Below are 18,782 nucleotides of genomic sequence, written 5' to 3' on the forward strand. Positions count from 1 at the left end.
AGAGCATAACCATTTTTGCTTGGACACTGTGTTTGGACTAACCTCATGCTGACAGCCAACCTAGAAAATGTATAGTTGGCCAGGGTATCTTAAGTTTTTCTATTTCTTTGAACCTTTCCAGAAAGAAAGAGTCAAGATTCTTTTGGCCTAGAGAAAACACAGAAATGCTATTGCCAAGGGAGCAATAGCCACCAAGAGAACAGGAGTTGTGGCCTCAGGGAGGAATCCCTATTTTTCCTAGTAAGCCAAAAGTGTTGCCTATTTAGTTGTCTTTTATTGAATAGCCAAACTAGCACATTCCATACAGGAAACAGGTAGTGAAAATCCAGAAAGCAGAGTCCTTCAAACATCCAGAACTGCAATACAAGACATGCTTAAAATTCTAAACTCAGTCATCTGTCAGTGAAGGGTGGAAAAATAATCCAAGAACTGCATGCTAAAACATCCTTTTAGTGGTACAGAATGACCCACTAAGGCTTCCCCTGCACTGGAGTCCTAGATGCTTTAATAGACAAGGATTTCAGTTCTAATGACCTTCCTAAGATATGTGTGAGAGACAGCATTTTTCTTTTATTCTTTTACTGGTAAGAGGTGAGGCCAGGCCAGGCCAGGCCAGGGAATGTAGCCCTTCCCTGATAAACTAAAGAGAAGATTCAGAGCCATAGATGATTATGATGATGATTTCCATCATTGCCTTTCTTTCCTCATGCTCTTTTAGTTATATCTTCTGGAAGAGAAATGAATACAATGAATCACATCACAGCTATTTTAGAAAAGCCTCAAGCATTTGTTCGGAGATTGTTTGCTCCTAAAACTTTGCCTCCTTATTTTGACTATGTCACTGATCCCCTACCCATTTCTTTTGCAGTCATGATTATGTCTCTTTCAGGTTAAAATACCGCAAGAGACAAAATTCAGAGTCTCCAAAGTCATCCTCTTCTCCCAAAAGTCCCCTCTGATACCTTTTTCTTCCTCCTACCTCTATTTTTAGGCAACTCAATTTGCTAAACTTAATCTTCTCTAACAATCCCCATATAGCCTGAAGCCAGACAATTTGAATAGCTCCAGCCTAGATGCTGTCTTTACTATTTGAGATTCATATTGCTTACATCTATTTTGAGTTTAATTTAATCTATATTTTATTTTTATTCTGCACAAATATTTTCATATTAGAATCTGACTGCTATTTCCTCAACTAATAGCATTAGAATGTACTGTATTTTTCTATTTCCCACATAAATTATCTGAATACTTTATGTGGTTTTTTTTGAGGGTATGTCAGTAAAGCTTATCAGTTGGAATAGACTGCATAGTAACTAAGTAAATTCATCTACTGTTCTCTAAATACAGTGGTACCTCGGTTCACGAACGCTTCTGTTCACGAACAATTCGGTTCACGAACAGCTCTGGTCGCAACATTTTGCCTCCGTTCGCGAACTCCGCATCGGGTGACGAACAGGATCCGTGGCCATTTTCCCTGCCGTGACACGTGGTCACGGCTTCCTGTAGGGAGGGGGACTCTCCCTCCAAGCAGTAACTGCCTCCCCACCTGCCTTCCTGTCCTCCACGCCAGAAGCTGCATCGAGCAAGGTTAGCTTTCTCTCTCTTCGTACTGTACTTTGTGTAATATTTTTGCGGTTTAAAAAAACAACAACATATGGTTCAGAACGGATTAACCGTAATTACATTGAACCTTATGGGGAAATTTGATTCGGGACGCGATCAAAAATCGGGTCGCGACCAAATTCGGAGGGGTCAGAACGATTAACCATATTTACATTGAACCTTATGGGAAAATTTGATTTGGTTCACAACCAATTCGGTTCGCCACCAGAGTCGCAGAACGAATTAAGTTCGTGAACCAAGGTACCACTGTACATCTTTGTACATGTGCTTCAAGACATGGTGTCAGTTTAAAAACCTGCTCCTTAGCAGATGAAGCAACTTTCAGGATAATTATGTTATATCAGATCTGAAATGGCTTGTTATTGCTAACTATGCCATTTGGCCCTGTAGTATAAGTCATACTGCATATTTTGAGGAAAAATAAACTCACAACAGTCTCTGATCAATGCTAGATCTCATAAAATCAAGAATGGAAGACCAAATTGGAGTTAAAGAATCAACAATTCCAATATCGTGACAAATTAAGAAGACCAGATAAATTTTCAAAAGCATAGCCAAGGAGCAGACTAAAATTCCAGAATTCAGGTAACTGAGGATTGCAACATGACAACATTGATCTTAGCAATTATATATACAGTAAAAACATCTATAATCAGCCTTTTTCTGGGGTCACTCCTCCATCCCAGCTGTCTCTCATTCAGGTTAAAGAGCCTTGGAGTTTTTTCAAGAAAATCTATTTTCACTCTTTTGTTATGAAAATGGAGGCTGTGATGCTGTTTTGTCTTCCAAAGATCTCAGGAAAACCTGAATTCTTTCCCTGAGCTGGCATTACACTGCTCAGTGTTGGTTATTCTCAAATTAGATATAGCCAGTGATGCTTCCTAAGCCCTTTTCTCCTTATTTTGAAGAATCATCATCATCTAACAATTGATAGCCAGGAAAGGACAGAATACAGTACTGATAGGCAGCAAGTAAAATGTAGGATTCAGAATCATGAATGTAAGCATTTTGATCAAGAGTAAATGAAACTAAGTAGCCAGGCTGACTGCAGCACTTGGTATAGGAGAACAAACAAAAGATTTCTCAAGGCATCTCTTTGTGTATTTTTTCTACCTTGTTCTTAGTTTTTCCAATTTCACACTTATATATGAAATATAAATTCCTTAAATGAATTTTTGGCAAGTTTTCAAATGACCTAATTCTGGAAATGCTCACATTTAATTGCTAATTACATATTCAGGTTCTTGCAGATATAATCCATTGTTATTTGATTATCCTTGATTTTGATTTTGATTGTAAATTCAAGCTTTGTAGAAAATGGTTGGCTTTCCATTTTGAGAAAAAATTTTCTGTAAGTGCTGGAAGTACTTTTTCTGGAAGTAATTGCTTGCCTTGTAAGTAACTTGAACTCTATTCAGTTTCATTCATGTACAGTATTTGCAGCGCTGTTCTATTCATTAATATCCACTGTTTGTTTCTTATACAAGTATTATAATTGCTATTCTTTTAAAATTTAATATGGAGTTAATACTGATTTCTAGTGAACTAAGAAATTCTGTGGGGTATTTTATTTGCTTACTAATTGTTGATTGCTCCATTCACATGGTAATAGTCAATTTTTATAACATTGGTGTGGTTATTTATGACAGTGTCAATTTCTCGGAAGCCAAGATCACACATGTTAACTGCAGAATTCTTATGCAGAGCATGAACCTTGCTTGCTCCCCCCTTCCTGTATCCTTTTTCTGCAACAGATCTCTCATTCTTCTTTCCATTAAGTTTCAAAGCTACTGGTTGTTACTTATTGTTGGATGCCAGGAGGAGGAGAATCTTTAGTCAGAACTTTCCTGTCAGCATTCTTTGACTGTTCGTATGTTTATGGAAGAGATGCTATTTGTTCCATATGTGAGGCCCATGCCCACAAAACTACTATCTTAAATATGTAGTTCAATATATCTGTCAGCCTGACCAGGTAGACCACACAGGAAGCACGACTAGATAAGCTAACTCTATTTTACTGTAAAGCTACATTAACAGAATCTTGCAAGTCTGAAAGTACAATTCTCCTGCCATCTCCTTTACAGCCCAAGGAACTAGGGAGGGTCCCTTCTGAGCCTCTTGCCCCTCCCACTATCCAGCTGCTGGCTATGCTGTCTCTTATCTGACCATTCCCTAGGCAGCATCTCTTTGCCCCATCTCCCAAGGTCTTTCCCACATACCATTACAATATCCAAATTTGCAGTTCAGTATATCTAAATGCTTCCATGCCATTAATGGTCATCTGTAGAAGCTCTGCATGCCGTCCTATAAGGTTGTGCAAAATATTTCATCATGGAATATTCTGGAGCCAAAATGGACTACTCCACTTTCAGAATAGATCATTCTAGAGCCAAGTTTTTAAAGCTCGTTTAAAAGCAGGTAGGGTGAGGTGATATAAATCTCTGGAGGAATGCTGTTCCAGAGGGCAAATGCGGCAACAGTCTCATTTCTTGGGTCCTAGGAATCTCTTTTTACCCAAGGCTTTCATCCTGAGCCCCTTTTCCTATTAGTTTCTTCTGCCATGAAATGCTACTTATAACTACTCTGTATAAAAATCAATTTTTGTAAAGTTTAATAGAGATGTTCAGTTATACTTTAATTTTCTTTTTAACATCAAGAATTCCAGCATTACATGATGATTATTCCTACTATTTTCACTTCATTGACTAACTTTTCCATGTTAAGAGTCTGTTAAGAGTCAAATCAAGGATTTAAGATCTTTTTCTGACAGAACATTGTATTCATTTTAATCCACATGTCCTCTACAATATCATCCAATTCATTCCCTCAGATTTCTGAATAGGTATGGATACAGTTAAATATAGTTCCTTTTTTTTCCTATTGTTTCTATTCTTTCTGAATATGCTTCAACCAATGTATTGTGATCATGGGAGTCACTCCACCAAGTATACTTTGAATTTTATTTACATAAGTCTATACAAATATGATATGACATATGATATTATTGAATAAGGACATCAGAATATAAGCAGTGTCCTGCTGAAGAGGATCCCATCCATGTAGTCAGCAGCCTGTTCTCACAGTGGCCAACCAACTGCACAAGGAAACCCACTAGTCTCCCATCAAGGCTAATGGATGGATGGATGGATGGATGGATGGATGGATGGATGGATGGATGGAGAGAGAGAGAGAGAGAGAGAGAGAATTCCCTTCCTGTACTAGAAGTTCAAGTTCATCTTATTTATATCCCATACCCAGAGCATTTATCTACAGATAACAAAAGGCATGAACTTTACAAGCAAATGTTCTTTTTGGTTTTACATAATTGCATTATAGGTCCCCTTAAAACAACACTTTCACTTCCTTTTGCAATGCAGAAGCCTTTTTCTGAAGTTCATACTTGGGGATTTTCATATCCAACCTCCAAAGAACTGAAGCTCATCAGGCTTTTGCCAAATGTAATTTCACTAGCTCTTGTGAGATGTAACCCATTTTATGCCAGCAGTCCATCACTGAGATAACTAGAAGCCAAAATCTTTCTCAGCAATACCATTTCTGAAACCAGTTGTTTACTTGTAATATTCTCTTTTCTGTTTCCATTTTTTCCATGATCTGGAAAGGTAGACGAGCCCCCATATTCTTGAGGTTCCTTCCTAGAATTTTAAAGTCCACAGTGATACAGCTGTAGTTGCTCTTGGCGATATTATTGTTACCACATGGATTAGCAGACAGGTTAATTGTTAGTGGAGTTCTTATGTCTTGGAAATTATACTGTTATCTTCTTAATCTATGTTCCTTCCATTTCATGGGTCTCATAAGAACCTGTACTTTCTATTGCTTGTAGAGCTGATCTACCATCTCTTCTCTTTGTTGTTTTGCTTTTATATTTTGACACATTGCAGCTGCATTCCTTCAACTCTTCAGGGATATATCTTCTTGTCCCCTATTCAGCAACATTCCTTTCCCTTGAAGAATCAGAGCTTATTCCTGAATTAGTGTCTTCAGAAAAAGTTTTATTCTCTTTTTCCAAATCAAAAATGCCATTTGTATACCACTCATTAATTTTTATTAATGGTAACGCTAGAGGGAAAAAAAATAAAAGAATGTATTGCTAACACTTTTTAAAAAAATTAATATTTTACTGAGAAACATAACCAATGTTATTATCCACAAGAAGTCCCATCCACAAAATACTACTTTTAATTAATGGTTTGTCCTAGATACTAATCATTCCCAAGGGAACAGATACAGCATTTTTATGAGATTATTTAATTAGAATAGTTATATTTAAAATATCAAGGTGGATAATCTTTATTCTAGTTGCTATTAGTCTAAAATGGACTACCAATATAAGAACAGGAATCAGATCTACTATTTTCCAAAGACACACATAATAGCTCCAACCTCTACAGTGGGAAAATGTCATTAATACAACTTATTCACTTTATTTCTTCTACAGCAGAAGTGGACATCCAAATGCCCTTACACTGCATGCAGCCTCCCTGCACTCCTAGATTGTGCCACCAAAATTCAGCAGCAAAACAGCTGGTTTTGATGTGCTTTCTTCTCAGAAAAAATGATGAAAAAGTTGTTGAAGGCCCCTGAGAGGAAAACCACACCAATTCCCACCCTTAAAACAACCAAGCCCTCTAAAATGGTCCAAAATCACATCATTCAAAATAGGCAGTTCTACTACTGAATGTCATTGGTTTGATATCAGGCTACTTGGGAGGCAATTAGGAGCTTTCTAAGGGGTGGAAATGAGAATAATTTGCTTTGCAGAGACTTTCTGCTCTAATTTCCTCCCTTAAAATGTGAAATCTTAAAAACTCTCAGTCCAGTCCCCTTCCCTTTACCAACACTCTTCTGATGTCACTTGTGGCCTTCAACTTGTCATGAGAGCAAATTGTAGCTTTTGTTCTTAGAAAAGTCAGTCTATCCCTATTATGGTTGTTGTCGCAGCCCAAGTCTGGGTCCAGTCCCGGTGTGCTAAACGCCCAACACACCAAGGTGGAAATTGAAGTGAAACTTTATTCTGCGCAGAAAAAAAGACACAAGGAGATCTCTCCCATAGCTTGTGCAACCACCTTGTTGTTCAGTGGTCTTTTATATTTCTTTTACCACAAACCTAGCTCATTGTGATCACGGTTTGACCTTTCCCTTAGATGATGATCTCTACCTGCTGTTTCTGGTATTTCTTATACAATATTTTATAGTAATCAGCAATATTTGACATATTTAAGATTACATGAACATTTCTAACGCCTCTAATCTATATTTACGATATTGCGACAGTAGCTGCTCTCTGCTAGCACTGATTCCAATCACAGCTTCTCATTTCATGTTTCCTGTCTACTAGCCTTTTGCCTTGTCACATGATACATTTGGGGTTACCTTCAGCAGGCTTAACTTTTGCACTGCTTTTCTAAGTTTTACCCTCAAGCTTCTAATTTCCATGATTTGATTGTTTCTATAAGCATCCTTATGAATGTTAGCAATTTGTGGGGTACCTCACTCTTGTTCATCATGGTCAATACTTACTTCAGAATATTGACTTAAGAGATAGTACAGAACATGTAAGAAGTAACAAAAAAAAATAAAGAAAATAGTGTTGTAGTACAAAATATCTGGAGGAAACTATATCAGAGAAAAAGGTTGACATAATACATAAAAGTTGTCCAGATACAAAATGAATAATCCTCCTCTATGCTGACCACAATAGTTGCACGTAACAATTCAAACCTATAGCCAGAAAACTTGGGGGAGGGGGGAATCTATGGAATTACCACAATACAGAACCCTTACAGTCAATGGAAATGTATAATCAAATTACACAAATGTATATACAAATAGTAGCCTGAGTCTTAAATAAATAAAATAAATAGACATGAGCCACAAAGAAAAATACCGGTAATGGGATCTTCCGAAATTTAGTCACATCTTCTGATTTAACAAATTCACAAGGTGGTAATGATGTCTGCCACCTAAGTTTATCTCTGAGTCTCAAAATATGTAAGACCACATCATCATTAATGGGATCTAGAACAGAACATAAACCAATCAGCATATAAGCATGACCCTAACATAACTCCCTAAAGTTATTCTTAAATTCCATGGATGTTAACTGATGAACTATTTCAACAAATTAGGATGTCATGGTAAGTTACCATACAACACAGATGATTCTAGCTTTCTCCAGAGTTCATGTTCTTATCCCTCCCTCAAAACAAAACATGTTTTCTAAGATAATTCTTTTTAAAAAATTGTAATATGTATTAATCTCTTTTCCTTATTTGGAAAACACAGAAAGCATCAGTTAACTAAAAGCAGAAACAAGTGCTTCTAGCTCTGATAATGAAGAGGTAAGGGAGTCTGCATGAATTTGTGAAGTGGTTGGGCTCAGTTGTATCACATGACTTAGCATAACATCTGAAAGTAACCATTAGGTTATGTCAATATAGGAAGATGGTATGGTGATTTCTGGTCTTCAGATATATGTTTAAAGATCAAAGTGTATATATTTGTGCATATCATCATAGTGAAATTATTAAGAATGAGCCACTTTTGAAGTAATCCATTATTTATCTATGCGTAAGGAAAATATCTCCATCCTTAGTCATTCAGGAGATGTGGTGGAGGTCTTGATCCAATGTCTGGAGGTTGTGAGGATTTGAAAGGGATGAAACAGACTTGGAATGAATCCTAGCAAGACAGAATTTCTATTCATTCAGGAACCTTCTGGTACCAAGATAATTCAATATTTAGCTCTGGATGGGGCAGCATTCCATCTCAAGGAGCTGGTGCACAATCTCCTGGACTCCCAGCTCCTGCTAAGCAGCAGATAATCTGACCCTTTGGCCAGCTTCAGCTGATTCACCAGTTGTGAATTTTCCTAGACCAGAAGACTCTAGTTAGTGACTCATGCCCTTGTCATCTACCAATTAGACTACTGCAATTCACTTTACATGGGAGTGCCTTAAAGATGATTCAGAAACCAGAATTGGTACACTGCTCATTCACTCACCAGTATTGTGGGAGCTGCACCATAGCGGTTGCTGGTTGGCTTCCCAGCCCAGCTCAAGGTGCTGATTACTGCTTATAAAGTTTATGGTTTGGGCCCTTGTTAACTTTTGAAACTATTTACACCAGATAGAATATGCCTGCTCAATACAAGCAGGCTGAGAGTGCACACTGCAGGAGGTAATGAGAATGTTGACCATTCACATCTCCCTCATCCTGGAACATTCAGGACATTCAGGAAAGTAACAAAGACTGAGCTTTCCACAGTCTTTGGGAAGGAGAGTGCAACACAATGTTGAAAGCATCTATAATGAGCTGGCTGATGGGTTGACCAACATGAGGTGGTTACTATTTTATTATTGTGGCTTTGTGTATTTTAAAATCCTCTTACAACTCTAAGTGCACTTATATGAAATAGGCAGCATACATTTAGATATCTATACAGAGAGAGTCAGGTTTTTTTTTAGACTTTTTATCCTGTCTTTATTATTTTTATAAATAACTTAAGGCAGCAAATATGCCTAATACTCCTTTTTCCTCACAACAACCCTGCGGGTGGCTGGGCTGAGAAAAAGTGACTGGCCCAAAGTCACCCAGTCGGTTTTCATGCTTATGGTGGGACTACAACTCCAGTCTCCTGGTTTCTAGGCCAGCACCTTAACTATTACATCAAACTGATATAGAGCCAGTTTGATCTAGTGGTTAAGGCACCAGGCTAGAAACCAGGAGACTGTGAGTTCTAGTCCCACCTTAGGATGAAAACCAGCTGGGTGACTTAGGCCAGTCAATCTCTCTCAGCCCAGCCCACATAATAGGGTTGTTGTTGTGGGGAAAACAGGAGACAGGAGTTTAGGTATGTTTGCCACCTTGAATTGACCAATATATAAAAAGTTGGGATAAAATAATAATAATAACAACCACACAAGGAGGATATCTGAAAAGAATGCACTAGAGTTGAAGGAATCAAGATGCCCTATGGAAATAACATCAAGAGTCTGGATGAAGATCACTACAAATACCTTGGCATCCTTCAGGCTGACAACATCAATCACACTGAAGTTAAAAAGGTTAGTAGTGAATACAGCATGAGAGTGAAGAAGATCTTAACGTCCAAACTCAGTGGAGGAAATACCATCAAGGCAATTAACACCTGGGCAATTCCAGTCATTAGATACACAGCTGGAACAGTGGACTGAACTCAAGCAGAACTAGAAGCCCTGGATAGGAAGACCAGAAAAATAATGACAACAAACCATGCCCTTCATCCACACAGTGATGTTGACAGACTCTACTTACCAAAGAGCATAGGTGGATGTGGAATGTTACAAGTACACCAGACAGTTGAAGAAGAAGAAAAAAGGGCATTGGAAGAATATCTGAAGGACAGTGAAGAAGATGCACTGAAGCTAGTACACCATGAAGGGTTACTGAATACCAAAGAGACCAAGCTGGCCTATAAGAAAGACCAAATGAAGAATAGAAAAGAGACATGGCAAGGAAAAGCATTACATGGCCAGCACACAAATAAACTAGTAGGCAAAACAGATAACAACAGGACTTGGCAGTGGCTAAGAGCAGGAAAGTTGAAGAAAGAGACAGAAGGGCTAATTCTGGCTGCACAAGACCAAGTCTTAAGAACAAATGCATATAAAGCCAGAATGGAGAAGACAGCAACAGACAGCAAACGCCGCCTCTGCAAAGAAGCTGAAGAAACAGTGGACCACCTAGTTAGCTGCTGCAAGAAGATCACACAGACTGACTACAAACAACGGCATGACAAAGTAGCAACAATGGCGCATTGGAATATCTGCAAGAAATACCATTTGCCCGCAAGCAAGAACTGGTGGGACCACAAAACAGACAAAGTAATAGAAAATGAAGAAACTAAAGTGCTCTGAGACTTTAGAATTCAAACAGACAAGCACCTGCCACATAACACCCCAGAGTTAACGATTGTTGATAAGAAAGACAAAAAAGTCTGGATAGTGGACATTGCAACACCTGGAGAAAGCAGAATAGAAGAGAAAGAACTGGAGAAAATCACAAAATACAAAGACGTAGAAATGTGAGGATGACTGAAGCCTTCTTTTAACCTAGGTTGGTTTATTTCATTTCTACTCATCCAGTTTGTTATCCTGACTTAACAATTGTTGATAAGAAAGACAAAAAAGTCTGGATAGTGGACATTGCAATACCTGTGGAGACAGCAGAATAGAAGAGAAAGAACTGGAGAAAATAAAATATAAAGACCTGCAAATAGAAGTAGAACGACTATGGCAAAAGAAAGCAAAGATAGTACCAATGGTAATAGGCACCTTAGGTGCAATTCCAAAACATCTGGAGTACCACTTGAAGACCATCAGCATTGACAAAATCACCACCAGTCAACTGCAAAAGGCAGCTTTACTTGGAACAGCTTACATCCTGCAATGATACCTTTAACACCGTCAAACAACATCTGCCTACTCCAGGTCCTTGGGAAGGACTCGATAGATAAAAATGCCAAATCCAGTCTAAACATCTGGCTGACGGTGCAACATTTTTTTGTTTGTGTACCATCAAGTAGTTTTCGACTTATGACCACATAAATGTGATTGAACAGCAAAGGAGAAAAACTAGAATACTGTGTGTCTCTCATAGGTGATATTTTTAATTACACACTGCTGGCTTCAATAATGTAAGTGATATATTTGGCTTTTGATGTACATACCAGTTTTATCATATGAAGGAGTCATTTTCCCCTTGAAAGGTTTGTGACCACCTCCAGACTGAAATTTCATGCAAGTCCTTGCATGGCAACTTAACTGTGCTGAAGTAGTTTGAATGTCTGTCTTTTCATTATCATCTGTAACAGAAAGCCAATATAATTATATAACCATTGTGCTAAGCCAAAGCCTAGAAGACATTTGTTATCTAAAATTGTTATCAATCTTACATTCAATATTCTCTATATTATATGGGGTAGAATCCAATATTATTATCTTTTAGCATAAAACTACCATCTTTCTGCAAACAGAGGTTGTTCCACTGGCTTATGAATAAGTTGTTTGATACAGTTGTTGTATAAAGTGAGCCATAAGCCATTTCATAAGCAGTTTCTCAGATAGCTACAGCAGTGGTTTTACAATCTGTTTCAGAAGCCCTTGCACAATTCATTCCAACCTGAGTGTTGCTTCCGCCAATTTTAATAGCTGTTCTTCTGTTATGTCATGGCCCCCTGAGACAAATCCTCAACACAAATCCCAAACAGCCAAATCCAGAACAAAATTTGTGACAGAATAATTCCAAACACCTCCCATTCTGTAGTTGTGGACAAAACTGTCCACTCTCTGATGCACTTTACATTGGGCTGCCCTTGAAGAGCATTTGGAAGCTTCATGTGGTTCAAAATGCAGCAGTGGGGGCAGTTTTGTGTGCTCCTCAATCGGCGCATATTACACCACTGCTCCATGAGCTGTATTAGTTGCCAGTGTGCTTCCAGCCTCAATTCAAGATACTGGCAGTTACCTATAAAACCATACATGGGCTTAGCAATCTACCTCTCCCTGAGTGTCACACCCCATCAATCTGGCATAGGAGTCATGTTATGGGTTTGCCCATTAAAGAGTGCCATCTGGCAGGATCCCAAAAACCTTTCCTGTCCCCACGCCTGCCCTGAGGAACATCATCCCCCCCAGAATCAAATTGGCCTCAACCCTGTTGGCCTTTCGTAAAGCCTTGAAGACTTGGTTCTGTCACCAGGCATTGGGGCTGGGATGCATGGCAGAGCCCATGGGATGATTGTGTTGATGGCTGCAGTGGTTTTTACCTCAGGTGCCAATTTGTATTTCCTTGCAATGTTGTGATATTGTATTCTTAACAGTTGTTAGCTACCCAAATTTATGTGGGCGGCCAGTCAATTGAAATAAATAAATAAATAAATAAAATAAAGTTGAGATGGATGGCCATATAAATTGAAATAAATAAATAAAATCACTAGACATGCAGCAGGTTGATAGACAAAGGATAAAGAGACAGAGGAATGCCAGACTTTAAAAAAGGGTGCCAATGGAATAATGACCTACTTGTGGAAAAGTCATTCCTCCTAAATAACTTGTGTCCTGCATCAGGATAATTAGCACTGTCTGTGCTTGGAGGCAAGAGTGAAGCATTAGGATGCTTACCTTTAAAAGCCTCTGCCTCTCAGGTGCTGGAACAGCAGCAAAACATCTTGTCCAACAGTCAAAGCTATGGCTCAACTCTTTGACCTTGCTAATTGCATTATGGTTGAGTTTTCGGTATCATTGTACTGCCATCTAGTGGCCATCTAGATTTTTTCAGCCCAAACAAATAGCCCTAAATTCAGTCTACTGTAAATGGGGTGAAGGAGGCACTTCACTTTAGCCTTTTTATTTGGACTAAAACAAAAGTCCATCCTATGGAAGATTATCAGTTTTGTTTAGAATACTGTTAACACTCAGTAGGGCTTCCATGCACTGTTTAACAGAACAGCTTAAGTTCTTGAGGCACCTACTGTTTCAGTTACACTCAATGGAATAAGAATTTTTGGTTTGTTTAGCAATCTCAGAGGTATGGGCTTCTGATTTAGTAGGATTCTTATTGATTATAATTATTAAAGCTACAGGATGGCATGAAATTTTCTGTCTCTCTGCTGCCCTTTACTGGTTAATTTGTCTTTTGCAGCCCAGATCTGGTGCTCCTATAATTTATGCCTTGAAACAGTTATTGTGATATATCATCTTAAAATTTGTCAGAACTGGAAGTGTGGTTGATAACATATGATTGCAATTGTCCTGGACAAATATAATGTAATATAATATAATAGTTATTATGTGATATCATATTATAATGTATTATATAAGACTATATTATATAATGTAATGTAATATATAATTATTATTTATATGCTGTATTATCATCTCGTACAGTCTAGAACAATGAAATTATATTTAAATTATAATATTTTGTTTTTATGGTTCGAATCTAGATTTTCCAAAACACCCAAGAATAAATAAATATCTTTATAAAAAAACAGCAGTCGTTTTGTTTTCCTTACAATTCCCCACCTCTAAAATCATAGGTGTTTATATAATTGAAGCTTCAGAGTATAATTAATGCATCTAAGGATTTAGATTGTACTCCATGAAGGTTTATGCCATAATAATTTTGTTAGTTCTTAAGAGGCCATAAGCCCCTTTATATTAGCCATTTAATAATGTTTTTGCTATACCACCCAAACTAAATTATCTGTTATACTTCCCTTCATTTTCAACAGAAGTATCACTAATAATATAACCAGATCTTTCATGAGAAGAAATGATAGGAAGTTTTTCTCTGCTCATTGTTTTCAACTTAAAATCTTCCAAACTCCTGCACGGAGGCCACAGCATCATTTCAGCATGTTGATCAACGACTAATTTTGCTCTGTCCTTATGTATTTTTGAGAAACTAAAAATGAAAAGAAGCAAAACATCTGAAGATTATTCTATGCTTTATCAATAAGGTAAACATGTGATTTTGAACACTTAGTTTTCTTATAATGCAAATGGGTAAGAGAAACCCTTCTCCATCAAGTAACCTCCTTTACCTATCCCACATCATTTTTTGTGAGTGAACCAGACTCAAAACAAAAATACAGGTAGTCCTTGGGTTACGATAGCAACTAGAACCAGGATTGCCATTGCTAAGTGATGCGGTTGTAAAGTGTGATGTCACGCGACTGCATTACTTAGCATCAGCAATCCCAGCAGTCCTGGTTGTCGTCATAACCCCAGGACCACATGGGTCTTTAAGCAGGAAGAGTCAGGAGTCCCAGACAAGGAACACAGGGGTACCGTAGGGGGGTCGGGGAGGCCGGGGGAGGCCTTGGGAGGGTCAGAGTAGGCTGCAGACAGAAGAAAAAGTGGTGGAAGCGACCTACCAGAGCAACTTGCAACCTTCCCTACCAGCTTCCCCATTGACTTTGCTTGTGGGAAGCTGGCAGGGAAGGTCACAAATGGCAATCACATGACCACAGCTCACTGTGATGTCATAATCGCAAGCCAGGCACTCAAGCACCCAGATTGCAATTACGTGACTGCAGGGATGCTGCGACAGCCAGAATTTCGAGGACCGGCCATATGTCCATTTTTTCAGCACCACTGTAACTTTGAACGGTCACTAAATGAATGGACATAAGCTGAGGACTACCTTTAATATCAGCTAAAGAAGAAAACAGCTGAATTGGGGAACATTTGTAGACAGTGGTATCTGCAGGGAGAGGGATCAAAAAAGTCAAGTTGGCAGTTGTGACTGTGCAATCAAAGCTCCCCCTTTGTACCTGCATGGAATGCTGCTACACATACAGAAGAGGTGGACTTTAATCATATGATCATGACTGCCATCTTGACTTTTTTTTATCTCTCCCCCTGCAAATACTGCTGCTTGCAGGGAAGAATGATCAAGAAGAGAAAGAATTAGCAGATTTCCTCTCATGGGTACTGTATACATGGTGGGTGAAATGGTAACATGTGCATGATGCTATAATGACAGAAATGCTGCAATTTATGCATTTGTATTCCACAGCCTGTGAGAAGTACATAATAATATCATCATATGCATGTCATCATCTTAGCGTCTTTGTGATTTGCTATGGATACCATTGCTGCTTATAATTTCATGCTGTAATTGAATCCTCCTGCCACATTCATGTTAGATTGCTAAATGAACATTTGGCATAAGTCATTTTCTGAGCTAGCTTTGAATCTTATGCTAATATTACTAAAATTGGGGTGGGGGCAACCTATAGCCCTTGAGTCCTCTTTCTGTCTCTCAGAAACATTTCTGGTCATGATTGCATAGTTTCCTGCCATTTTGCAGTTGGGTACAGATATAAAATAGAATGTGAGCTTGAAAAAAGGAACATCACAGTTTTGTTTTGTTTTTTTAAACAAAAGAAAATCTACCAAATTCCCTCCAAAACCCACTCTGGCCCATGTGTATGATGTGACCTTACTCATGTTGCAGGCTGCCACCTGTTCTATCCCTTGACCACTAAAGGGTTGCCAATTTCTGACTGAGATAAATGCATCTGTGTCTCTTAAGCAGTACTTTCACTTATGCATCGGCTAAGTAAATGGATTGTTAAAGTTATTTTTAAACAGAGCTGACCTAACTTGAGAAAGAGTTATGAAACTGAGTACTTAATGCAATATAAACATAAATTAAACCTAAAAGTAGTTACTAGAGTGTGATAAATGAACAATTCACTATTTAGGCTCATCCTGTTTAATCATCCTCCCGCCTAAGCCAGAAAAAGAAACAGGATGGAGAGATAGGGAGGGAAGGAGGAAGATGAAACATGGCAGAGAAGAATTACATAGAAGAAAAAACAGCAGACTAAATCTCAGGCAAAAGTTGCTTAACTAAAAATGCCTTATGACCAATTCATTCATATTTTAACACTTCACTTCCACTGCATAACTTTTAAAATTAGAAAATAAAACTACCCAAAGGACAGCAAAGGTTAGAAAGAAGTTGCCACTGGAGCATCTGAAAAATCAACAAATCACTCAGGGTGTCCTTCAACAGGAAAGAAAGGTAAGATCATCAGAAAAATACTATTACTATACACATTAACATTCAGCAGACAAAAGAAGGACCAGAGCTGCCCTTCTTTGCCACCAAGCATCCCCATTCCCAGAAACACTAGATAGTGGAGACCTCTCAAGTCTGAAACCCATTTCTTAGCTTTTCCTATATCAAGATTTGTATCCACAACAAGGATTGACCTGAATCCCTTGGGCTTCCAAGAATTAATACCGCCTGCTTCCTGCCATGCCACTTGCAAAGAGCCCAGCGGTAAAACTGTATAATTCCTTCAAAAGAGGTTTTTCAAACCTCATACAAAGCTCCTCGTTTAAACTGCTAAATCAGCCATGCCTTTTTCAAGACTTACACAGCTGCTCTGGAAGCTGCTCCTGGCTGCCTCTTCAAGTGAAACAGAGAACTAGGAAACATCCCTCCTGAGGCTGAGCAGCACTGGAAATAATACAATTATGGGAACTGGCAGTATGCTGAAGACTTTAAAATATTTCTGGGTAATCCAGCTTCCTATAGTTTGTCATTTAGATGAAATAATTCAACATATTAAAGCAATTTTCCCCAATCTGGCGCCAGATGTGTTACACCAATTCCCACAATGACCATCCTGAGTGTGTTTATTGGAGTCTATTCAACCTAACTGAAGGACGCGAGAGGAAAGATCCATTAGACATATTCATATATTTAAGTGATATCTAATGCTATAGGGAAAAATCTTGTATTGTACCCAGAAAGATTTTTGAAGCCCTCAACTTCCCAAATCATCTCAAGTCCCCTAAAATCCAAAGTAGATGTTAAAGAGTGAGCAGAAAGCTGCAGATAGGAGAAGTACCCAGTCTTGGTTCGCCTGTCCTAGATGCATCAGTACAAAGCACTGGATTTCAGCTTATGCTTTTAACCTTTACAAAATAAAACAGAAGTTATATAAAATTCACGTACGTATATTCAAAACCCATTTTTCCTTCTGTTTTTATTTTGTGCTTTCTTGCAGTATCTGCTCTGTAAACAGCTGTGCGAAGATCAGAGGCAAATTTACCTGGGAATGCCTGGAAGAGAAAACCCACTAAGAATTTATTATGTTAAAACTGGAATACTTTGGGGATGATTAGGTCAGTCCAAGCACCTTTGGCAGTATAACTGACTTGCACCCATGTTAGATTATAGCAGAGATGGGCAACGTTTGAAGGTCTGGAGGCTGCAATTGTGCCTCCTAACTTTCTGCAGATCACAAAAGGTTCTACTGATACCACTGGTATGGTAACTATTGGGGCACACTTTTTCAGGGCATTTGGAGGGGCTGTACTAAGTATATGAATAGAAAAACAACAATTCCCTTGGAAGCAAATTGCTTCCATTCCCATCACAACCAACCTCCAAAATTGGGGAGTAAAATCTCGATTCTCCAGACCTCCATTCAGTAGACTTCAAATACAACAGAAAAAAAATTACTTCATACGTCACAAACAATAGCAATCCAGACTGCTTCAGACTGTCTCTGAAGCAGCCTGGACAGGCTTGATGGTACATAATCACTCACTGCCATTTGCATCAATTTTACCTCATTAATAAGGTAAAATTGATGCAAATGCATAAAAAGTCAATTATGTAGTTATACAGATAATAAATTGGCACATTTAATGGATACTACCTGGATTTAATGGACACCTTTCCCCCCCAATGGTGTATTAGACTGAAGTATTATTATAATGAAAAAACCTGTGCCACTGAAAATCTGCCATTTTATCGTTGAATTTTAGGGCACAATTTAAGGGTGCTGAGGGCACATATGTGGAGCACAGGCTGCAGTTTACTATCCCCAGATTTTAAGCAAGCCTGCTTAAACAAGATATGTAAAAATAAGAAGCATCAGAAAATATTTAATTATTATAATTTCAAATACTCTGCAATAGCAAAGGCCAAATATTTATTTTAAAAAATCAAAGCAGTCATTCTCAGGGTATTGTAGAGTCTTTATGTTCTATTAAGTAGTCATAGAAATGTGGGCTATGAATTGATTACCTGCATTTTGCCTTTTGGAGGATGGAATTTTTCTACAAATCAGAAATCTTTAAATGGTATAAAGAACAAGGGAACCAAGATTGGTCTTTTCTTCAACATGTGTAACTGAAGCAAAAGTCTGCATTTGGGACCAAATAAATTTTTCAGACCACCTCCAAGAGCCACTTCACATCCAGTCTATTATATATTGTACAATCTAATAACTGAAACCAAATCCATTTTCTCTACAACGATTAGCTGTAAAATTAATTTAAAGTAAAATAAAATTATAGCAAGAGATTAGGAGGAATTTTACTGAGCAGTTAAAAATTCATTGGCTACTATATTATAAATACTAGCGTCTCGCTAATTCTAATATAATCTTATATTTACTTACTAGCAGAATATGTTATATATTTATTATAATTATTTAGCTTTTAATGAGACCATTAATGGCATGTACTAAAGTTTAACAACAAACTGCTCAGTATAAATCCTCAAATTTTTAAGTTCTCACTGGTGGGTTCTCATTTTCTTCAGTACTAGAAGCTTGTTCA

At 38.0% G+C, this 18,782-nt stretch overlaps 1 protein-coding gene across 1 annotated transcript in view; it reads right to left on the minus strand.

The window, feature by feature from the left end:
- The window catches only part of DNAH14 (dynein axonemal heavy chain 14), a 216,070-nt gene extending 203,901 nt beyond the window's left edge, over positions 1-12,169 (minus strand). The window contains 3 exon segments of the mRNA XM_088132171.1: positions 7,535-7,665; positions 11,357-11,491; positions 12,154-12,169. Coding sequence (XP_087988297.1) covers positions 7,535-7,665; positions 11,357-11,491; positions 12,154-12,169 — 282 coding nt within the window.
- Between the last annotated feature and the right edge of the window lie 6,613 nt (positions 12,170-18,782).

The sequence above is a fragment of the Python bivittatus genome, unplaced genomic scaffold (genome assembly GCF_059951505.1).
Source record: "Python bivittatus isolate LINGU-HERP-01145 unplaced genomic scaffold, Pbiv_v1 ctg000020_np1212, whole genome shotgun sequence".
NCBI classification, from domain to species: Eukaryota; Metazoa; Chordata; class Lepidosauria; order Squamata; family Pythonidae; genus Python; species Python bivittatus.